Source organism: Myotis davidii, unplaced genomic scaffold (genome assembly GCF_000327345.1).
Source record: "Myotis davidii unplaced genomic scaffold, ASM32734v1 scaffold78, whole genome shotgun sequence".
Taxonomy (NCBI): Eukaryota; Metazoa; Chordata; class Mammalia; order Chiroptera; family Vespertilionidae; genus Myotis; species Myotis davidii.
This window is the reverse complement of record NW_006290305.1, coordinates 4,447,758-4,473,234: the sequence shown is the minus strand read 5'-3', so window position 1 is coordinate 4,473,234 and position 25,477 is coordinate 4,447,758. Positions and strand designations below refer to the sequence as shown.

General features: G+C 36.1%; 1 protein-coding gene across 4 annotated transcripts in view; it reads right to left on the bottom strand.

Moving 5' to 3' along the window:
• The window catches only part of PPP4R1 (protein phosphatase 4 regulatory subunit 1), a 59,103-nt gene extending 33,828 nt beyond the window's left edge, over positions 1–25,275 (bottom strand). The window contains exons 1-8 of one of the 4 annotated variants that reach the window (XM_006763272.2): positions 24,954–25,275; positions 11,195–11,330; positions 10,256–10,362; positions 8,389–8,531; positions 7,755–7,901; positions 4,987–5,094; positions 4,528–4,593; positions 2,824–2,982 (exon numbers count right to left, since the gene is read on the bottom strand). In XM_006763272.2, coding sequence (XP_006763335.1) covers positions 2,824–2,982; positions 4,528–4,593; positions 4,987–5,094; positions 7,755–7,901; positions 8,389–8,531; positions 10,256–10,362; positions 11,195–11,253 — 789 coding nt within the window. In that variant the 5' untranslated portion in view covers positions 11,254–11,330; positions 24,954–25,275. The remainder of the gene's footprint in view (positions 1–2,823; positions 2,983–4,527; positions 4,594–4,986; positions 5,095–7,754; positions 7,902–8,388; positions 8,532–10,255; positions 10,363–11,194; positions 11,331–24,953) is intronic. The other 3 variants (XM_006763271.2, XM_015563593.1, XM_015563594.1) reach the window with 3 other exon arrangements.
• Between the last annotated feature and the right edge of the window lie 202 nt (positions 25,276–25,477).

Genomic DNA, 25,477 nt, shown 5'->3' with positions numbered 1-25,477 from the left:
ATATTTTTCACAAAACTCTGGAAGCATATATTACTGTTATCAATAAATGTCTCAAGTAGGAGAACTGAAAAGGTTATAGAATTATACTTCATACTGTGTTCCTGTACTGTGTCTGTAAATATGATTAAAAACCACAAGCATTTGTAAAGGAGATGTTCATGGGAGGAAATAGAAGGATGGACACAATCTGACAAAAACAACTATGATGGGAAAAACTATAAACCAATTTCCCTGAGATTTCACCTTTTAGGCATAACAATACCTTTTCCAAGTTTTAAAATAAGGATTACATGAGATGTGTAAATTTTACAAAGGCAAATAAATACATGGAAAGTATTGACCTGCTTGGAGAAGTAGTTACCAAATTATTAAATTGATTTTTTTAAAAGGCTAGAATTACACTCATGATAGCAAAAAGAATAGTGTATGCTTAGATTTTTTTTCTTCTTTGTATTTCCATAAAAGCACAAAAGTAACTTTTAAAATTATGTGCACATGTTTAGTCTACACTTGTCTCAAATAGGCATAGATTTATAGATACCTCAAATGACTGAGATTTAAGGAATCCTTCACTTTAATATATACCTCTTCCCAAATTAACAGGAAAATACCGCACGTTGCTCTAACATAGTAGTTAAAATTTCAAAATAAAAACTTCAAATAAGCTACAAAGTCCTTTCTAATAATCTTATACAAGATGATAATAAACACATTAAAATAGTACTAAGGCTTAAGTCTCTTCCTGTATGTACATTTTGTTTTGAAAATGGATGTGGTGAGATCCTGAGATCAACTTCTGGCATGACAGCATAAGGAGCTCCACTGGCCCACACTCTCCAGTGAAATGGGAAAAAACTCCACCCTTCAACACCTTTGGAAAAGCCCTAAAGGCGAACAACAAATTAAGTAATATCCAGTCAATAAAATCCACAAAGCTCAGTTAAAAAGTTGAGAGTCTGAGTATATGAACCAAGGCCAGCTCAGGGAGGCTGAGCTGCTATTCCAGACTGCTATAGCCAAGAACAGTGGGCTCCCTCTCCTCCAGCTCCCAGCTGGAGGGCTTTCAGCATTTGCACCCCTACCCTCAGCTACCTGTTGCTGAGAACAGGTCCTGGGCAAGTGCAGTGGAGTGCTGGGGGGGTTCCCTTCTACCTGAGGCCCAACAGTGGAATAAAGGCTCTACCTTGGGCGGAGATCAGAATCCCGAGGCCCTCAAAGCCCATGCCCGAGTTGGTGAGGCTGGGAGAGATAAGCCAAGGGAACCTCAAGCTGGTGAAACTCCCACTCCCACCAAAATGTTCTCATCCCAAGGGTGACTGTGGGCATGCAGACCCAAAGTTGTGCCTCCTGAAGGGGGAAGTAAGAATCCACTAAAGTATTCCCTCAGTCACTAAACAAACAAATAACAATTACAAGCTCCCAAGAAGGGTATCAATACCCAAATTTGCTGCAATACATTATCTAACTAAAATGTCCAGTTTCTAACAAAAAATTACAAGGCATGGAAAGGAACAGTAAAGTATGATCCATACACTGAAAAAAAAAAAATTAAGTAACAGAAACTGTGTGTGAGAGCAATAAAATGATGGACTTAACAACAACAACAAAAAACCGCTTCAAATTAGCCATTATAAATTGTTCACAGAACTAAAGGAAAGCATGATTAAAGAAGTAACGGTATGAAGATAATATCATATCAAATAAAGAATACTAATAAAGAGACGGATATTTAAAAAGAGAACCAAATTCTGAAGTTGAAAAGTGTAATAGCTGAAATAAAAAATTCACTACATGAATTCAACAATAGATCGGGACTGGCAGAAAAAACATTAGTGAACTTGAGGTACATCAATATAACTTATAAAGGTAAAAAACAGAGAAAAGAGAATAGGAAGAAAATAAACACGATCTCAGAATAATGTGAGACACCATTTAAGCACACCAACATATGTGTAATGGGAATACCAGAAGAAGAGAGAAGACAAAATATTTGAAGAAATAGATAATATGGATAGACCTATAACAAGTGAAGAGATTAAATTGGTAATAAAAAAGACTATACCCACAAAGAAAAGCCCAGGCCCAGATGGCTTGCCTTCACTCCTGAATTCTATTAAACATTTAACATTTAAAAGAGAATTATTACCAATTCTTCCCAAACCATAGAAGAATAGGAAACACTTCCCAACTTGTTCTATGGGGCCATTATTACCTGACAGCAAAAATAATAAAAAGCCATAGAAGAAAAAACTACAGACCATTACCTCATATATGAATATAAAAATCCTTAACAAAATACTAGCAAAATCCAACATATAAAGAATTATTACACTATGACCAAGAGAGACATGCCAGATATTAAAGGTTAGTGTACAAGGGTAGAGAACCTTTTTTCTGCCAAGGGCCATTCATGGGCCATACAAAATTATCAACTTAAACATTAGCCTGCATATTTGGTCACCCCTAATGCCTTGGTAGGGCCAGACCAAATGATTTCGTGGGCCTTATATAACCTGTGGGCCAGATGTTCCCCACCCCTGCTTAAAACCTGAAAATCAATAGACTACATCATAGCAATGGTATGAACATGTTTTATATTTGAACAGAAAGTTTGTCCAGTTTAAAAAAACGTAAGTTAATACAGCTGTCTATCTATTGTCTATTCCTAGAATGAACAATAACATGCCTTAAATAACAAATTATTACTTGAATTATGAACTCCAAATCATGTTTGCTGTAAAATGTATTATTTACAAAAATAGTAATTAACGAGAGGAAGAGGAGGAGAAAGATACAAAAATAGTAATTAAAACAAAAACCTACCCAACGTGAAGGATCACTGATCAAATTAATAAATAGTGCTGATAATTTAGTCCGTCGGATTTCTTGACATGTTGCACATGAAACCGCCATGAAGCATTCAGCACAAGCTTTCCGGACTCCCCATACGTTATCAGAACAAAGTTGAAAAAACCTAGGCAGCTATGCAAGGACAGTGTTTCGTTAGGCAGACAAACAGAGTGCAATACAGGCACACCTCATTTTATTGTGCTTCGCTCTGGCAACCCTGCATGAAGCCAGTCTATTGCCACCATTTTTCCATCAGACTCAGACGATGGCTGGCATTTTTTAGGAATAAAGTATTTTTATTTATTTATTTAAATTAATCCCCACCCAAGGATATTTTTCCCATTGATTTTTAGAGAGTGGAAGGAAAGGAGGGAGGTTGGGAGGGAGAGAGAGAAATAGAAACATTCATGTGAAAGAGACACATCGACAGTTGTCTCCCACATGCACCCCGACTGGTGCCAGGGATCAAACTTGCAACCCTCTGACAGGGAATTGAACAAACGATCCTCTGGTGTGCGGTCTGATGCTCCAACCACTAAACAACACAACACTGGCCAGGGCACAATAAAGTATTTTTAAATTAAGGTATGTACATTTTTTTAAGATATAATGCTATTGCACATTTAATAGACCACAGTATAAAATAAACATAATTTTTATATGTACTGGGAAACCAAAAAGTTCACGTGACTCTCTTTACTGTGACATTTACTTTATTGTGGTGGTATGGAACCAAACTCGCAATATCTCTGAAGTATTTGTGTAGTTTTATTTCATTTTCTACTTTTACAGTGTTTTAAAGTATTCGATTTTAACAAAATTTAGAAGACCTGTTTAGCATTAATAATCAGTAATTTCAAATGAAATACATCTAATTCACAAACTATTGGCTATGAAAAAACAAAATACTTCCAACATATATAGCTTAAATGTTGTTTTTCAAGAGCTTATACCTAAACTTATTTTGCATAACAAATGTTTTCAGAAACTCTCAAAGTATGTTAACTTGTACATTAAGTGTATATATTTTATGAATTAACTATTTAAAAAGAACCAGCTGTTGATTTGTCACTGAAAGACTTGAGGATTGCTAATAAAGATTAATTTGAATAAATAAGAATTGATTTGTTTAATAAAAATGAGAGAGGTAAAAATTGATCGATGGTCCTTACACATACTTGCTTTTTTTTTTGTTAATCGTTACCCAAGGATATTTTTTTCCATTGATTTTTTTAGAGTGGAAGAGAGGAAGGGATGAAGAGGGGACAAAAGAGAGAAAGAGAGAGAGAGAGAGAGAGAAACATGATGTGAGGGATACATGGATTGGTTGCCCCCTGAATGTGCCCTGACCAGAGCTGGGGATTGAACCTGCAACTCAGGTACACGCTCATGGCCAGGAATCGAACCCAAGATCCTTTGGTATGTGGGCTGATGCTCTAACCACTGAACCACCAGCCAGGGTCATATTTGCATTTTTAACAAACTGTCTTTATAAAAGCACAGTTCAGATTACAGAAATTTAAACTCCTAAACTCAAAGTCCTACTCCGTTCTGGTTTATATTTGTCAAATTGTATTAATAAAATCTGGGAGTAAATGTATACACTTTAAACTTTATGTGCTATTTTGTAATGCACTACTTACTCCTTTATTACTCCTTTGTTTCTGTAATACTTACCAGCATTTCTTCAGTAGCTTGCTGGCCAACTACACTGCAGATATCTCCAAAGTTGGCAGCACAGACCTGACAACAAAAGCATTATTGACATTTCAAAGTATATAAGGTTTTAAAAATAACCCTTTATTTTTATTTTGTTAATTTGCATTTTCTTAATTGATTTTTTCTGTTTTTAGAGAGAGAGGGAGGAAGAGAAAGAGAGTCAGAAACACTGATGAGAGAGAAACATTAATCAGCTGCCTCCTGCATGCTTCCTACCGGGGATCTAACCCGCAACCCTGGCATGTGTCCTGATGGGGAATCTAACCAGTGACCACTTTGTGCGTGGGACGATGCTCAACCAACTGAGCCACACTGGCTGGGCTAAAAATAATCTTCTAAATTTCACATGTAAACACTAGAACCAAGTGTTCTTAAGCAAACAAACAAAAAAACAAACAAATAAGACTAAAAAAATACCTTTCGAACATGAAACATTCTGCAATCACAGCACATCTCACAAAACCTAGGCAGGATAAGACGCTCTGTAATGTCCTTCCCAACCATGGGAGCCATTTTGCACATTATCTAAAATAAATAAGAACAAAAATACACTGAAAATATCTTTAAACAAGGCTTTCCCAGTTAGTTTGCTAACTTATTAGAAGCATATAACTTAAGAATATATAATATATGATATGGCATCATTATACCATTACAAAAAATTCATCTTATCTGAGTTGAAGACAGAAAAATAGATAGTAATCACCAATAAAATCAGTTAGTAGTTACTAAATGCATAGTAAACCCAGAGAAAATCATTAAAACTTCATTTTCATCTACAGTTTCAATCTTATTAATCATTTTTCCTGATAACTTTAAAAGCAGTAAAACCCTACATTTTCTCAGTAAGAAAATAAATGTTGAGTCTTTAATTTAGTGGGAAAGAGTATCTATAAGAAGGAGCTGGGTTTAGTGTATCTATATTACTAAGAAAGACTGAACAGAGGCAGTCCTTACTTTACAAAGTACTATTTTAAATGAAGCTTGTGCATACTGGAACGACATCCTTACCCTGCAAAGCCTAGGTTCCAGGGAAGGCAAGGACACAGTCCCGACACGCACGTGTGTCAATTAATGCAGTGGTAGGCAAAGTGAGGATGAACTGTTTGAAAACCAGCCCAACATTCTTTAAATAAATTTGCCCCACAGTTGATATAGAAAGATTTCTGATGATTTCTCATCATTTATCTATTCATCTATTCTATCTACTCCCAGCCATGCAAATAAGACAAATAAAAGGCACACAGATTGGAAAGAAAGCTCGACTCATATGTGACACAGTTGTCTGCATAGAAAATTCCACAGAATCTACAAAGAAGTCACTAGAACAAATAAACGAATTTAGAAAGTTTGCAGGATACAAAAATGTCAGAATACAAAAATCATATGCATTTCTGTAAGTTAGCAACGAACAAGTGGAAACATCCTTAGAACTGGGGATAACACCTACATCTCCTAAACCCCAAAGTCAGTTTTGTTATTTGACTCTATGCTGTTTCTAAGAATTTCCAAGCCCTAAGTTAAAGATCCAAAGTTATACTGTACCACTGATCTACAAATATTTATTAGAATAAATTATTCCCCAGATAGAGAACAGCTGGGAAGTCAGGGAATGAAAAACATGACAAAGTAAATGTAAACCAATTGTAAGAGCATCACAAGTTTCATCCAGTGCTGTGTATAGTCTTTTTACTGTCATTATAATATTTTACTATTATTATATCCTATCACAAATTATAGCAGAGCAAGTTAAACTCTGCTCAATACAAACCAACAATGATGCTGAAATTGATTTCCCTTCATGAGGAACTTGTGGAAAAAAATCTGTTTTAGAACAGGGGTGGGCAAACTTTTTGACTCGAGGGCCACAATGGGTTCTTAAACTGGACCGGAGGACCGGAAGAAAAGCATGGATGGAGTGTTTGTGTGAACTAATATAAATTCAAAGTAAACATCATTACATAAAAGGGTACGGTCTTTTTTTTTTTTAGTTTTATTCATTTCAAACGGGCCGGATCCGGCCTGCGGGCCATAGTTTGCCCACGGCTGTTTTAGAACCTGACAGAGGTGGTGGATGTACAACATTATGAAAATACTAAATGTTATTTAACTGTACACCTTAACTGGCTAATTGTATACTATATGAATTTCACTTCAATAAAAATGGGATTACTGGGAAAAAAGTATCTAAACCTTAACCTGTACCAGAGTATCTAACCTTATTAACTGGTACTTGAGTATATAAAAATAACAAAATCAAGAAATTTCTAAGGGAAATGGACTAGAAAGATGATCAAATTCATCCTAATGTTTCAGAAGTACCATAAAATTTTGGTTTGATTTTTTTTATATCAACAATGTTTATCATTTTATTTTAGGTTTAAATAGTAAACTCTATTCCAAACAGATTTGAATAAATCTTCAGGTGAATTTATCAGTTTCCTAATTTATGATCAGAATTCTTACTATCTGAACTCAGGAACCATAAATGTGAAGTGCAACAGATATTACTATATATTCTAATTCATACCCTATTTTTTATGGTTCTCTATAAAAATATTTGTTAACCATGTTAAAAAAAAACCAGAAAATTTACTATTATGCTTGACTTTATTATGTGCATAATGAATTAGTATCTGTATATCATTAATAACCATAATTTACATCAAGTAAAATTACTTGCTTGACTACCCTTCCCCCAAAGACCATAGTATCAAGGGCAGGATCCAAGTATTACTATTTTTTTCCTACTGTGCTTACACAATGCCTAGAAAAGTGTTCAACAGCAATTAAAGGGGTTCAAATGTTTCTTTATTCAATACAGTTGTTTTTAACTGCACTGCTTTTTTTCTCCTATCTTATTTTTCCATTTTGACATAATAATATCTTACAGTTACTTATTTTCCTGCTGGGTATCTTGCTTGAGCCCAGTGACAGAACCACCTAATTTCCAGTTGCTTAGCACAATATGGGGCCCACCAAAAACACACCTCTTTTCTTGTAAGCCTTTATCTCCTTGTAGCCAGTTATTCTATTTCAAATTCTAATTATTTGTGGCTACTTTGATACCTAATATATGTATAAACCCTATAGCACATAATGTAGCATAGTATTTATTGAGCACCTTCTACTAGTCAATATAGGACTAATTTTTACCTAAATTTAAAAAATTACATTCTACTTACAGCCACAGCTTCTGTCTTCACATCGTCATTGCTATCTGGGGCAGTTAGCTCTATGAGGACAGGGCACACTTTGGTCTCCACATCAAATCGCTCAATTAACTCTTGCTCCAACAGAGCCAGCAAAGCTGCCTGACTTGTTTTTCTTACCTAGGAAAAAATTATCAGTATATGGTAAACAAAGTACAGACATGACATAGCAAAGTACATACATGATATAACTCTATTACTTGACTTTACAAAACTGAAGACTTCTCATCTCAACTAGTAAAACCATGCAAATAAAAACGATGGCTATATTCTTCAAGTACTGCAAAGATAGAACCTGGTAGATTGTGTTATAACAGAAGTGGAACAAAGAAGCCATCTTGTAAAATGTCTCACAAAGAAATTCTCTGAGGGACACCTATGTGGGAGCCAAGTGACCAAGTGAGGATGCAGCTAGGAGGCATTGTCTATAATAGCATTAAGGAGACCTAGATTTGCCAAATTCTCAACACAGCTTGTTTAAGACAAATGGTCTTTTGTAAAACAGAATAACAGTGACAAACAGGAAAAAATATTTAAATGAACAGATCATTCTACATATATCATACTAGATAAATTTCCATTAAGAACATGTAAATGGCACTCTTACCTGATTATTCTGATCTGCGAGATATCTAACCACAATAGGTAGTAAGTATTTGGAAAAAGCATATGGGATTGAAGGCCGGTTTTCTTGACAAAACAATGCAATATGAGGCACCTGTTCCATCAGCTCTGCTCTCACAGTTGGTTCTATTGGAATGATAAAAATGTGAGCAAACATTCCCCACAATAATAAAATCTTTGCCTGGGCTTTAGAGTATTTAGGAAAGGTTTACTTTCATTCTCATTATAAAAGGTCTTACAAGATGTTCTCTAACTCTGCAATCCTTTACACAATCATATACTGGTACAGGTCAACCCTATGAGTTAAAGGAGGACCTTACCCCCAACCCAAGCTTGTATCTTCATAGTATGCACTTAGAATGCAATAATTTCCTATAGTGACTGAATGAGTTTATTCATTACCTACATTGTGCCATACTATGCTAAAGATTAAGTATCCAAGTCACATCAACTATAATATGGTATTATCTATAAGCTCTATTTAAAAACCTCTTCGGGCCCTAGCCAGTGTGGCTCAATGGATAGAGCATTAGCCCTCGGACTGAAGGGTGCTAGGTTCGATTCCAATCAAGGGCACATACCTCCGTTTCAGGCTGGATCCTGGGCCCAATCGATGTGTCTCTCTCACATCGATGTTTCTCCCCCACCCCCACCCCCCATTCCACTCTCTCTAAATATCAATGGAAAAATATCCTCAAGTGAGGTTTAACAAAAAAAAATAATATAAAAATTAAAAAAATAAAAACCTCCTTGGACAAGTCATAAGAACTGGCTTCTAATTTAAGTTTAGTCAATGAATGGAGGATTTCTAGACTTACCTAAGACTAAAAAGGTATGTGATATTAAAGGAGACTATTAAAAGATTTTTTTATAAAACCAAAAAGTCCTGAAAAGACCCAAGTATATATGGCATATTTAAATATGACAAATATGGCATTTCAAATCTTTGGGTTTCAAAAGAATGAACTATCCAATAAATAATGGTAAGAAAATAAGCTAGTTATATCAGAAAAAAGATTCCTATACTGCACACCTCACATTAATTCTAGGTAAATTTAAGACCCAAAAGTTGTGTTTATTTTTAGATCAAAAGCAATGAAAGACAATATTTTTAGTGGGAAGCCCTTTCAAGGTGAACAAATCCAAAATCAACTAAATACCAGCACATTTCACTTTATAAAGGCTTCATTATAGGCAACAGATGCTACATACTGAATCAAAAGGCAAAACTGCCTAGAACAAAATAATGTACAATAAAATATTAATAACTAAATATACCTCGAACCCATTGTTCAAATGAATACAAGAAAGAAAATGAATAGATAATTCATAGAAGAGATGCAAGTGACTGACAAACACACAGACATGATGGATTATCAACACAAGTCATTACATCAGACCTAATTAGAACTTTGGCACCTATTACTAATATTATTAAAGTTACCTAAAGGTAATTATGCATGAATACGTCCAGAAGAGTTTTGGATTTCAACATTCAGAAATTAATAACACATTTACTATATAAAATCATAAAAATATAAATGCTAAATTTAGGGGAACAAAAAAAATCAAGATAAAAGTTGATAAAATAAGGCAGAACAAAGGTTTAAAGATTCTAAGCTCCTTATTTGCTTAGGAAGATGGATTATATACCTTAACTTTAAAGTTGTATATTGGGTCTATTATAAGATGTTTGGATTTTAATAATAGTTTTTTACTTTCTTGCTACTAATAGGTTAGACAATTTACCTAGGAAAATTTTTAAAGAAATTTCTTATTACACTAAGTTTTTCATTAGTTTTAAAAACACAAATTTGGTAAATGAAAACTTTCTCTGCATAAACATATACCTGAATCGTCAGCTAATCTGCTAATTCTTTCCAAAACAGCAATACAATCTCTTTCATCATCGCAGACTTCCCTCAATGTATCCAGCAAACTCCGGGCCACCATTTGTCTACACACACACAGAAAAAATTACATAGTGTTCAGTGGCATCAATAGTTAACATTCAGAATTTCAAAAGGCAGAATCTACATAGTTTCAAAGAAATTTTTTCATTATACATTTGATAGCACATATTAAGTCCCTAATTCCTTTAGTGACATATGCCATCATGGATTTTATTTTAACAAGATGAAATTGAATATTCACTAAAATATTTTTCATCTTTACCTAACTGATTTAAATTTCTAAAGTCACTGAAAATTCATATCAGTAATTTTCAAGTACAACAATGGGAAAATTTATTCATTCATTATATAAAACATCTTTACATATTTTTACTAAATGACTTTTATACATCTATACTCAAAAAAAATTTAAGCAAAGACTTTCAGATTTCCCAGAAAAGTCTGATACAGGTGGTCTTGTGACCATAAGAGAAACAATGCATTAGAAAGAGCGTTATCTTAGTCACTTGCATGTCACAATTCCCTTGAACATCATCTGGCATAAGGTAGGTATACAACATCATCTGCTGAAAGAATAAGGTACTCCTTAGGAATTTCTTTATATGAATATCAAAATTATGTCTAATAGCAAAAAGCAACGGTTTCTCTTTTTTTTTTTGCCAAAAAGCAAAGAAAGAGTGCTGTATGCTTTCTAGGATCAAGGAGCAAACAACTATAAAGAGGCCATGGCTATGATTATTAAGAGAACTTAGAGACTCCGACTGCTCATGTTAATAATACCTACTTTAAACTGGGTAATTTTATTTTCCCTCCTGAAATTAATGTAATAAAAACCAACCTTCCATTTCTACTTTAGTGAAAAAAATATTCACATACCTGTTAAATACGTTCTCACTTGCAGCATACTTGTCCAATCTCCCCAGTGGCGTCAACATTTCATCTTGTGAGACAAAGTCCAGGGCTGAAGGTATAATAATCACATCAGACTCTGAGCTGTAGTCATCCACACCAACTATCAGAGACATCAGAAATACTCCTTATAATACTCTGAAACTAAAAAGCACCCCTTGCCTGTCTGAAGCAGCTTCTGTAAAACTGCCCTTTATGAGTCTGGAATGGTACAAAGAATCACAAGAGAATCTTAGAATCAATTCAGAAGCCACGAACAACAGAAGGATGCTTCCTCTTTTTTTTTTTTTTTACAGGTATGTTCTAAATTGCCTCTAGAAACATGAGTCAAGAGGCTGTAGAAACTCAGTATGGTGTGATCACAGAACAGTGATCAGAAAAGAGTAATCACAGAGACCTGAGAACTTACACATTCAATTAGATCACAACTTGTCCTATATAATAAAAAGGTAATATGCAAATCGACCAAATGGCGGAACAACCAGTCGCTATCACGCGCACTGACCACCAGGGGGCAGACACTCAATGTAGGAGCTGCCCCCTAGTGGTCAGTGCGCTCCACAGGGGGAGCGCTGCTCAGCCAGAAGCTAGGCTCACAGCTGATGAGTGCAGCAGTGGTGGCAGGAGCCTCTCCCGCCTCTGTGGCAGCACTAAGCCGTCAGTTGGACATCCCCCAAGGGCTCCCAGACTGCTAAAGGGCGCAGGTGGCTGAGGGGACCCCCCACCAAGTGCACAAATGTCGTGCACCAGGCCTCTAGTAAATAAATAAAATGTCAAACACTGATAGTTAATTCTGGAATGCAGTCAGAGAAAAACATTATACACAGAAAAGAAAGACAAGAATTACAGCAAATTTCTCATCAGAAACAATACAAGCCAGAAGACTGAAAGAAAAAACAATGTCAACCTCCAACTCTATATACCCTGTAAATAGAAATCTTTCTAATATGTTTGAAATTCATATTGTTCAATGCAAAGGTAAAATAAAGGTTTTTTTCAGGCATACAAAAACTGACAGATATTATCACCAGCAGACCTGCATTATAAGATTAAAGAAAGTACTTCAAGAAAAAAATTATACCAGATGGAAATCTGGATTTACAACAAAGAAATGAAGAGCAACAGAAATGGTAAGCATATGGGTAAATACAAAGGCCTTCTTATTTTAAAAAATCTCTTTAGCCCTGACCGGTTTGGCTCAGTGGATGGAGTGTTGGCCTGTGGACTGAAAGGTCCCAGGTTCAATTCCAGTCGGGGGCGTGTACCTTGGTTGCAGGCACATCCCCAGTGGAGAGTGTGCAGAAGGCAGCTGATCGATGTTTCTCTCTCATCAATGTTTCTATCTCTCTGTCCCTCTCCCCTCCTCTCTGTAAAAAATCAATAAAATATATTTTTTTAAAAATCTCTTTAAAGGATAATTAACTGTTTAAAGCAAAAAATATGTACTATGAAATAAAAAGATTAAAAATGTACTGTGAGGGCCCAGCCCTCAGGGGTTGTGCATCAACCTGTGAACCAAGAGGTCACTGGTTCCATTCCATCAGGACACATGCTTGGGTTTCAGGCTCGATCCCCTATAGGGGGTGTGTAGGAGGCAACTGATCAATGAGTCTCTCTCTAATCACTGATGTTTCTCTCTCTCTCTCTCTCTCTCTCTCTCCCCCCCCTTCCTCTCTGAAATCAATTTAAAAAAAAAGATTCAGAAAAATGTATACATTACATTGTGTGTGTATAAATTATTATAGAGAAAACTGGCAAAATGCTAACCATGGCTGAATGTTTTGTGTAGAGCTGAAAGTTTTCAAAGTAATGGTTTAATTTAAAATAAATTATTTCATTATTTGACTGCAAGTTAGGTTTATTTAGTGTGGCCAGAAAAATTAAGATTCATCTCACCCAGCAAGTATGCAATAAAGGCCTACTGTGTGCTGGACACTTGATGGCTAAAGAATAAAAATGTTACAGACCTTGAACTTACCACAGTATAGTGCAGGATGGGCAACCTGTGTTCAACAGGTTAAACTAGCCCATGTCTGTTTTTGTAAATAAAGTTTATTGGAAGACAGCTATGCTCATTCATTTATGTATTGTCTATAACTGCTTTGGATACCTTGGTAATAACTTGGCTATTACTTAACAGGAAAGGAGTAAAGGGAAGCCTAAGTAATATAGGCATGCCTTTTATACAGCTTTGCTAATTTAACACTTTACAAGTCTTTTCCCCATTGATACATGGGAGAAGGGACTGTACAACAGACCCATGCCCTGTAAGGTCTTAGTGACATGGAAAGGTGCTTGTCTGTCAGTCACATCTGGAAGCAAGTCAGTGGCCAGAATAGGCGTGGCCACTGAAAGGGCATGAAATCTGAATAAACTCCCGAACAAAGAAAGTTTGCTCCCTAGGCCAGTGATGGCGAACCTTTTGAGCTCGGTGTGTCAGCATTTTGAAAAACCCTAACTTAACTCTGGTGTCGTGTCACATATAGAAATTTTTTGATATTTGCAATCATAGTAAAACAAAGACTTTTTTTTGATATTTATTTTATATATTTAAATGCCATTTAACAAAGAAAAATCAACCAAAAAAATGAGTTTGCGTGTCATAGGTTCGCCATCATTGCCTAGGCTCTTGGCTCTCTTGCTGTTTGCAGCTGACTCCTATTGCAACAGGGCACATATTGTGTGGGCCATGTGGACTCCACACAACACACGAATGGAATTTAATTAGCCTGATGCCAAACTGGGCCCGGCTGCAACATGGAACAGAAGCTTTGGATACTGGTCTTGCTTTTGGCTCTGGAACTCAGCTGTACCTTTTTCAGGACTGGTTTAAGGGGCATGGGATTTTACAACCTGAGGACTGTAACACCATGCCAATAAAAACCATTCATTCTCCTATGTGAATATTAGAAAATTCACTTTCTAAAGATATTGTAAGAACCCTGCTCCCACAAGCGATGGAGAAATTTGTTTCTCCAGTAGCACTTTCACCTTACATTGGCAGATCTAAGTAGGTACAACAAACAGCATATGACCCACAAAACCTAACGTATTTACTATCGGGCCCTTTCAGAAAATTTCCAACCCTGGTCTAATGATGTAGCAGAAATGCAATTAAGTCACTGCTTAGGGACAAAAATTAACAAAAAAGAAAAACAAATCTGAAGGACCTTATAGCCTTAAGCAAACAGGTATGTCAAGTTTCAATTTGTACTTCGTGGAAATATGTTTATCAGAAACCTTCCCTACAAATATAAATATTAAATGTTTACAAAATCCTGACAAATGATCTAATGGTACTGTTGTAATTTAACCTAGTAATGCATAACTGCAAAGGAGTAAAGGGAAGGCCAAATATTTTGGGGATGCCATTAGTACTATTTTGTCAAGAAGCTGCAGTCTAGATACATGCCCAGTAAAGCCTGGGTGAAATAGGGACGGTACTTGTCTGTCAGTCATACCTGGGGATAGGTGATTGGCCAGAGTAGGCATGGCCACTGCAAATATGGGAAGATTTAAGATATTTAATCTCCTAAACAAAGTTCTCGCTCTTGGCTCTTTTGCCTCTTGCTCTCCTGGCTGCAGGACTCTCATGCTCACACCATGTGGACCCTCCATACAACTGACTAATGGACTACAACTAGCCTGATGCTACACCAGACCCAGCTCCACCATGGAACAGAAACCCTGGACTCTGGCTCTGCTTCTAGCTCTACTGAATCCCCAGCTGCACATCTTCCAGGACTGGATTAAGGAAAATGGGACTTTGGAAACCAAATGTAATTCCACCCAAATAAAAATCACTCATACTCCTGTGTGAGTCTCAGAAAATTCTTTTTCAAGAGATATCATAAGAACCCTTACACCCACTAGCAAAGGAGAAAGATGATCCATGCATTTCTCCAATGAAACTTTTACATGTATGAAATTGTCCTATAGCATGTTTAATCTCAATTAATTTAAGCAAGAATAATTTGCTAAAGTTCATTCTATGACTATTTCAAAAAACATTTCCCTAAAGTATACACATAAATAAGATATCAGTGTATTTATCTGCTTTCCAATTAGCTACCAAAATCAATTCTTTCTTTTTTATTTTTTACATTGTCCATCAAACCTTTATTCCATTTATTTAGTAAGCATATCACTTCCTTAATTCCAAAACTAGCTACATAATGTTGTGCAATAAGAATGCATTTATATGCTTTACACTGGAATTATTCACTTATATTTGTACTTAAATCCAAAGTAGCACCAGTAGTGTTTCTAGTTCATTCTGAACTCCCTAAGACCTGAGTTCAATTGTTCTAAAGATACTAAAAGATTCAAATTGAGTTTGTCAGGCTTGAATTCATATATAATTTTAAGGATGAGTATTATAAGCAACAACAGACTCTATGTCATATTAATCCACTTTTTCTGTCTTCCTTGCCTAGTGAGATAAAGATCTTTTGAACTAACTCTGGTGTCAAGTCACTGACATGCACTACACTAATTCTCTATTCACATGATCCATCTGCCTTTAAAATGTATTCATGTTCTTTCAAACTGAAGCCTTATTTTCCTCCCCACCCAGGTAAATGTAACCTTTCCTATGTTTTTCTGTTTTTAAAGTTCTATAAATCCCCTATTATTAAGTGCCCGCCCACATAATCCAAAAGAGTTGAACAATAATAGTGTTAAGGAAATGGAGATCTAATTCTAAGAAGAAAAATCTCTGAATTCACATAGAATAATTTTAAACTTCTCTTTTGGAATCTCCTTTGCAAATTCACCCTTGATTGTTAGTTTCCCTGAGTCTAGTCCAGTGGTCGGCAAACTGCAGCTCGCTAGCCACATGTGACTCTTTGGCCCCTTGAGTGTGGCTCTTCCACAAAATACCACGTGCGGGTGTGCATGTACAGTGCGACTGAAACTTTGTGGCCCATGCGCACAAGTTGAGTGTGGAAGAGCCACACTCAAGGGGCCAAAGAGCCGCATGTGGCTCCGGAGTCGCAGTTTGCCAACCACTGGTCTAGTCTGAGGCCCTTTATTCCTAAGCGTACACTCCTTTACTAAGTAGTTTTACCAAGGCCATGGATTCACTCATCACATGTACACAAGTTAACTTACACTGAAGATCATGCTTTCTAAACAGTATTTGACAATCTGAGAAATATGTAGCTTATCAAAGCACTTGCATGCGTGGATCTCCCATACATTATAGCTGTGTTGCTTGTTCCCTTCAGCGAGTAAATATTTTTCTAATAATCTATTAACCCAATTATTTTGGTTAGTAATTCTTTTTTCCCCACAGTTAATCCAAATATAAAATCTGAGCGAATCTGGGTCCAAATTACCACCAACCCCGAATAAAGTCTTGAATTTATTTGAAGTCTGGAAGTTATTTCTACCAAAAACTATGCTGATAAATTTTAAATTACTTTTATAGGTGTAAAAATTATTTTTATCAAATCTTGACTTTGAATATAAATTCAAAGCAGTATATAAATTTGAATATATATTAAGCAGTAAGATTTTGAAGTGACTACTTCAGGTCATTCCTAGTGATAGGTTCAGCCCTGGCCAGTTTGGCTCAGTGGACAGAGCATTGGCCTATGGACTGAAAGGGTCCCAGGTTCGATTCTGGTCAAGAGCAAAAACCTTGGTTGTAAGCTCAATCCCTGGCCCTGGTCAGGGCACGTGCAGGAGGCAACCAATCAACGTGTCTCTCTCTCATTGATGTTTCTCTCTGTCTCTCCCCCTCCCTTCCACTCTATCTAAAAATCAATGGAAAAATATCCTCAGGTGAGGATTAATAACAATGAAAGACCCATCAGATCACATCAACGTTCTTAGCCGCTTTTTTAAAAATTGAATTTACTGGGGTGACACTGGTTCATTCTTACCCACTTTTACTCCAATGACTGGTTCCCTCATACATGAGTGCTTTAAAACAAACAAAAGAATATATTTTGCTTTTAACATTCTCATAACAGACAGGAGCTACTGAGGAAAAAAGGATTTTACTCACCAAATACTTAAAGAACAGGCTATTACCTTTATATACTCTGGAATCTTCAGGAGATTAAATGAGCCAAATAAATTGTAATGTAAGGGAAGCCAAAATTGGAAGGCAGTAAGAGCACAGTAATAAATAAAGTAGTAAATAAAATAATAGATATTGTGTCACATTTTAATTTAACCTACCACTTTCAAGTTTGGTGACTGAGCAAATGAACTGTTAGATAAGCCTTATGAAGTACAACTTTTGTAAACTTGTGGGACTACATAGCTCTCAGGGGAATATTATAAGTAAGGTTATATATAGCACAATGTCCAACATACAGTATGACAGTAAGTGGTAATTTTTTACTTAATTACTTTTAATATTTTTTATTGATTTTTACAAAGAGAGGGAGAAAGAGAAACATTAAAGTGAGAGCAAAACATCAATTGGCTGCCTCCTGCATACCCTCTACTAGGGATTGAACCTGCAACCTGGGCATGTGCCCTCACCAGGAATCGAACCAGCAACCTTTTGGTGCACAGGAAGACACTCAACCAACTGAGCCATACCAGCCAGGGCAATAAATGGTAATTTAAACAACAACAACAAAAATCCAGAAATGCCTCCCATCTTCTTTTTGCAGCAAGTTAAAGAGCTATGTTAGATGGTACCCAGGAAAAGAATATTAAAACCTGTAAGGTCCAAGTTATACTCTAGCTTCTGCCAACATTTCACCTTTATGTCTGTGACATATTGGGCCTAAACTTTCTCATGTTTAACATAAAAAAAAATTAATATATCAATCTATCCTCCAGTTCTTGATTTCAGTAATTCTGAGATAACTGGCTCACCAAAGGTGTAGCACAACTCAAATTTTAAAGTTTATGTGATCCTATAGAATGATATAACAAACCAATATAACATTAAACTTTTGTTTACCAATATTCCTTTGTTAGCATTAAGGCTGACCCAAAAAGGTGAAACGTACTTTAACAAGATAAAAATAAACAAGATTTTGCTTCTCTTAATCTGGTGATCAATATTAAAATGAAAATGGGTTTAGTAATTATACAGATGTGCTTTACTACAGTAAAACTAGCGAGGCAAATGTCTAAAGAATTTAATCATTTAAACCATAAATCATAAGTTCATAAATTACTGTATCTTACCGTAACCTTAGAAGTCCTACTGTTTATAGATTGGAACATGACACTTCCAAGTATATCCCTTGTGAAATATTTATAGTTAAAATAAAATAACACCTGGGATGTATTTAGAGTACTCTAGCTACCTCTTCCCTCACTCCGCCAAAAGTTCAGATGTTGTAGGAAGGGATAGATGAAAGATAAAGCTAAGTAGTGGGTATACTGAGTATATGTTGATTCATTGGCTTTTGTGTGTATTTGAAATTTCGCACTGAGAAATTCACAATATCTACTTTAAAAAGTCAACATAATTCATTTTAAACTTATCAAACAAACATCATAGATGCAGAAAAAGCAATGACAAAATCCAACATCCATTCCTAATTTCAAGAAAGGTGTCAGTAAATTCAGGGAACTTTCTCAATCTGATAAAGGGCATCTGTAAAAAACAATAAGTTGAATATCAAACTCAAAACTTTTGCTCTTTGAAATACACTGTTATGGCAAAGAAAAGACAAATCACAGACTGGAAAATATTTGCAAATCACGACAATGAAAAGACAAGTCACAGATTGGAAAATATTTGCAAGTCACAAGAGGAGACTTGTATCTGGAATATATAAAGAACTCTCAAAACTTAATAGGAAAACAATTAACCCAATAAAAAAATGGGCAAAAAATCTAAACACTTCACCAAAAAAGATAGATAGTAAATGAACACATGAAAAGACGAGCAATTATTAGTCAATAAGGAAATGCAAATTCAAACTACAGAAAAAAACACACCACTACACATTTAACCAGTTAACTGCCATGATATTTTGAATTTAATTAAAAAAGGTCCGCCTCTTGCGTCTATAAACGCTTATGGCGTACAAATGGTTAATAGAATGGCTAAAATAAAGAAAGCTCACACCAAGTGCTAACAATGGTGTGGAGCACCTGGGACTCTTAAACATTGCTGGTGGAAGTGTAACATGGTACAACCACTTTGAAAAAGTTTTGCAGTTTCTTAAAAAGATAATCATCCATTTCACTCTTAGGTATATACCTAAGAGAAAGAGTATATATATTCATACAAAGAATGCTTATAGCAGCTTTATTTTTAATAGACCAAAACTGGAAACAATCCTAAAGTCCATTAACATTTAAAGACAGAAAACAGCTGAGAGCCCTGACCAATTTGGCTCAGTGGATATAGTGTCGGCCTGCGGACTGAAGGGTCCCAGGTTCGATTCCAGTCAGGGGCATGTACCTTGGTTGTGGGTGCATCCCCAGTGGGGGGCGTGCAGGAGGCAGCTGATCGATGTTTCTCTCTCATCGATGTTTCTGACTCTCTATCCCTCTCTCTTTCTCTCTGTAAAAAACCAATGAAATACATTTAGAAAACAGCTGAGAAAAGCAACTTGCTCAAGATCACATAATGAATAAGCGGCAAAGGTCAGAATTTGAACCCAGGTCTGAAGATTTACAAAGCCCAGTGCTCCTTCCCCCTACACAAAACTTTCCTGGGACATATTTCAGAATTATAGAATGATAAATGCTCAAATATCAACCAAACTGATATAAAGTAGGCCAGAAAACAAGTCTGCTTCTAAATCTAAGGGGATAAGGAGCTAAGACTTGACGTAGGAGAGTCAGGGGATGGCTTTGGAGAAAGGAAATATTAGGTGATGGGCCAGAAAGATCAGTACAAAAACAGCTTCTTAGAAGTTATAGGTAATGCAGGCCTTTCAACCTCCTTAGTCAAAATTCCATAGATGTGCCACCTCACTCTTCTCCCTAAAACATTAAATTAGGTTTATTTTTCAGCTCTGGTCAGGTAGCTCAGTTGATTAAGGAGTCATCCTGATGTGCTAAGGTTGAGGGTTTGATTCCTGGTCAGGGCATATACAAGAATCAACCAATGGGCTTGGCCGGTGTGGCTCAGTTGGTTCAGTGTTGTCCCATGCACCAAGGGGTCGCTGGTTCAGTTCTCGGTTGGGGCGCATGCCAGGGTTGCAGGCTTGGTTCCCAGTGGGACCAAGCAGGAGGCACCCAATTGATGATCGATGTTTCTCTTTCATTGATGCTTCTGTTTTTTGTTTTTCTTTCATTGGTGTTTCTCTCTCCCTCTCCCTTCCTCTCTCTCCAAAAAAACCAACAAAAAAATCAATAAAAACATTAAAAAAACAAACACAATCAACCAATGAATGTATAAGTAAAACAAATTGATGTTTTTCTTTTTCTCTTCCGCCCTTTCTCTCTAAAATCAATCAATAAAAATTTTTAAAAATTAGGCTTATTTTCAGATCCAAGCTAACAGCAAAACACCCTAATTTAAGTTTAGGGACTGCCCACCATGTAGCTGATGGCAAAAATTGTTTGCCATCAAGAAGGAAAAATCCAAAATTCCAAAATATAAGGCAAACATAGGAGTGAAGTAATAATAGTTTAATAAATATAAATTCTTTATTTTGATGAGAAGACGAACTGAGATAAAAGGACCAGAAATAAAATAAACCAGTGATCAAACATATGTAGCAGACGAATGAACTTTATTTAATAAGAGGTATTTATCGTTCATAAGCAGGAAGAATAAACAAAAACCTCTGTATTTAGATGGGTTGGTTTGTGTGCAGCTACAATCCCAGGCAGCCAACATGTATATTTTTACAAAGGGTTTCCCCTGCTTTTTCCTTCTGTTTTAAAAAAAGTCTACACGGGGAACTGTTACTCAAGGCATCATTAACTGATTCTATACACATGTGGGTATCATTAAAACCATCTTAAGCAGTCTTTCCTTGGATATCAAGTATATTCAATCTAAATAAAGATTTCTCCTGTCCAGTCTTGTTGGTAGCCATTAAAACATGCTACCAAGTCCTATGACTCACTTCTCCAAATCCCCATTTAACAACATTTATAAATATCATGACTTCCAAGGGCACCTTCCTAGGATTTTTGACTGATTCCCTGGCTCCAGCACTTCCCCAGGTGGCAAGGATTTAAGGAAGTTTATCAAAACTAGTTTCAGGTTTTTAAAAGTAGTCAGAGTGCAGTATAGGCAGTTACACCCAATTAGTTGTGATTCATGTAAAAGGATTCCAAAGCTTAAAGAAATATGGAAAATTCTGTGGTATGGCATATTCCATAATATAGCTCCCAAAGCTCTTTAACATCATGCTAATTACAGCTGAAAGAAAAGTTAACATAAAAATGAAATAAGCTATATTATATCCAACATCCATTCTAATTATCTCTAAATTAAACCACATGCAGCATACTAGATTACTCTTCAAGGGTATTTTAAACAAGGTTCAAACAAACTGCCTATGTAAGAAACTTGGGCTGCTCGATGTTATAAACTGGGCAATAAACTCTTCTTAAAAGAGACAATATTTAAAATACAATATTTTAGAATCAGGAAGCCTAGCTTAAAATTCTGGCTGGTACTTAGGAATTTTCCCCGAGAAAATAGTTTAGTCCCTTTGCATATCAGTTTACTTATTTAATTAATATCAGAATACTACAGCCTACACATCACAGGGCTGCTATGAATAGTCTGTTTATGAAAGCTACTACAAAATATTGTGTTGTATCATTCATTTAAAACATTCTTCAATGTATTCTTTTCTTAAAATGTAAATTTTAATCAAACTCCTTCAATGAAATTATTTTTATAAGCATTAACTTGTCAAATCTTACTGTTATCTCTTTTTAAAATTTCTGTTTTTGATTGATTTGAGAGAGAAAGGGAGAAAGAGGGGAAAAAAATACTTATTTGTTGTTCCACTTATTTATGCATTCTTTGGTTGATTCTTGTATGTGCCCTGTCCAGGGATCAAACTGGCAACCTTGTCGTATTGGGAAGACACTCTGATGAACTGAGCAACCTGGCCAGGGCAAATCTTACTATATTTTAAGTCTATCTTACCTCTTTTAGAAATCTAGCAACTGTTGGAAAACTGACAATAAAAATTTTAAATGTCTTGCCCTGGCTGGTGCGGCTCAGTTAGTTGGGTGTTGTCCTGTGCACTGAAAAGTTGCTGGTCCCATTCCTGGTCAGGGCACATGCTTGGGTTTGGGGCTTGATTCACCCCCGTATGGTACAGGGCATGTAGGAAGCTGCCAATCAATGTTCCTCTCACATCAATGTTTCTCTCTTCTCCCTTCCTTTCTCTAAAAATCAATAATCTACCCTTTAAAAAAGAAATTTAAAATATCTTTCTCTGAAAGTCTGTTATTTCACATTGCTTCCCATTATTCAAGGAACAAAAAGGGTTTACCCAACTCTGAAGTCACCTATTCCAATGGAATCACTGGCTTGTTTTCACTTTGAAATTCAAAGTATGTTTCATGTGCAGTACTGAAAGTATTACTTTTAAACTAAAACACATTTTTATTGCATTATTTTCCTAAAGTTAATTCCTAATAATAATTTTATTTACTTAACTTTATGATATTTTTATATGTACATACAGGGTGGGGCAAAAATAGGTTTAAAGTTTGTTCATGTGAAAAATACAATAATTAATACATAATAATACAAAAATAAACTCTGGGTTCCATGTACTCAGAATTATAATCCTATTTTTGTCCCACCCTGTACAATGCACCATTTTTTACATACTAGAACTTTGTTTCTTTTTCTCCCTTGGGGTATCAGTCAAGACAGTCTTTGACTAACCCTTTTACCTATTCCACCCACTTTTCTACTGACTCTATACATAGACTTTAGGGCTTAAAATAAAACAAATCAAAACAAAAGACCTGAGACTCTTACCAAGGTCTGGCAATTCACTCCTACTCAAGATATACACCCTACCTAGGTCCTCTCCTAGTCTCCACAGCTGCAGATTACCAGTACAATAGCATTTATCCTCTCTTCTGCCTTAGTCTAGGTCCTGGAGGTGGTTCTGCATTTAGGAAAAACAATCAAGATTGTAGAGCCTAGCTAGAAAATAATTTCTTCCCATGCTCAAGGCCAACTCAGACCTAGCTTGGAAGAAGTGGCAGAACCTGGTGCACTACTCTGAAGGCCGGCCTCCGTACCAGTCTTGCCTGAGACAGAAAGTGGGCTCATAAGATATAGCCTAGTTGTAAGGGGAGCCCAAGCTCCATTCTTGCGGACATCTCTGGTTCTCTACCTTCTCCAGATTCTCCAGGATGTGACAAGCTTTTTCATCCCCTGACCAAACATCTTGCCCTCCATCTAGGCACCATGGGCAAATTTCTCTCATTCTTTCTCCCCTCACAATAGAAGGCAAATGGTTCTTCAACTGGCCATATATTCAAAGACCCCTTGTTTCTGAATATTCTGGGTAAAGGTATTGCCAGGGTAGGGAGCTCTCCCTGGGATGTGTCACCCTGGCATAAAGATTACTTTGAGCTGCAAACAATTAAAGCCCAACTAACTCAGGAAGTGTTTTTTTTGTGTTTGTTTTATAACCTCCCCCTTTTCTTCTCTAAGGGATTCAGATGGAAAAACCTGCTTCAGAAAGGGAACTCTAGGATTACCACTTTAGCATACTCACTTTTGCACATATAAATTAAGTGTGGTTGACAGAAAGGATCTGTGAAAAAATCTGTTCCCTAGATTTCCCTCTGTCCTGTTGTCTCTGAGTAGCATAACAAGAATGCATTTGCTACTTTCTCAATCCCTATGAGTTGCCCTTACCCACTTCACCTTTGTCCAAAATGACATCTATATCCCATTCTGCCTCATTGTCTTTGGAATTTTTATGCTTATGAAAAAATGCACATGTGAAAATCTGATTTTCTCCTGTTGATCTGCTGTATGTTGTTTTACTTCTTCGACCAGCCAGAAGAACCAACGAGTAAGGCAAAGTTTCCAGGGCTATGATAGTATCACCTATAAAAACTAACAACTGAGAACAATAAACAATTATTTTAATAAAGTCTTCAATGAAATTATACATATGCAAGTAAACTATCTGTGCCTTCAAATGTCTAGCATTTTATCCTAAATTAAAACACACTGGAAACTAACAGAACCTTTAAAAAATTAACTGTAAGCATTAAAAGCACTTGTAAATATATATTAATTCTATAGTGTAATACTCAACCATCAGTATTTTCTTTTCTGCTCTCTTTTAAGCTTCCTTATACTTTATTTATAATGAACATAGAATAGGCACTATTTACCAGGTACTGTTATTTTTTTTTGAGAGAGAGAGAGGAAGGGAGAGAGAAACATCAGGCATCGATGTGAAAGAATAACATGACTGGTTGCCTCCCATTCGGAGATCGAAGCCTAAACCCGAGTATGTGCCCTGACTGGGAATTGAACCCACAACCTTTCAGTATACGGGACAACACTCCAACCAACTGAACCACTTGGCCAGGGCTACCAGGAACTATTCTAAGTGCTTTACATGCATTCATTTACATAAGGCACTGAACATCTCAAAAAGGTATGTAATACTTATAGGCTATTTACAAATAACAAATCTTAGGCATAGACAGGTTGAGTTACAGGAGTCTGTCCAAAATGACAATGCCAAGATTGGAACAAAGCAGTCTGGCTCTAGCATCTTGTCTATTAACTACTGTGCTATGTTGCCTCTGACGCCTTCACTATCACACTTACATTAAAATTGCTTATAAACCACTAGAGGGCAATGGACGGTGACCATCCTTTGCACAGCTATATCCTCAGGACGGAGCAGAAGTCTTGAGGCTCATGAATAAATCATTGTTGAGTTCTTCACAGGTATGCTTTCCCCTCTAGACTATGTTCCCTAGGGTCAGACAAGACAAAAGTGATACTGCAGCTCATCCTGTAAGAGTACATGGCACATAAATGAAAATAAATTAATATGCAGAAGTTCTTGCTCCAGACGTTCCTAAATCTCTGCTGAATGAATACATCTTCTATTTACAAAGTCTTGAAGCAAAATACAAGAATGAGAAGCCCCTGTTTCGAGACAACCACCAGAAGCACCTCTCTAAACCTAACTGCAAGAAATCAACAGCTGCCTTAAATAACATTATAAACTCACTCACAGGCAGGTTAGTGGACTAAGGTAAAACATTAAGTGAAATATAAAAACTGTCTACTATATGAGGACGGCTCCCTTTAAGAGCTTTTTACTTAAGAAAAAATAAAAAAAG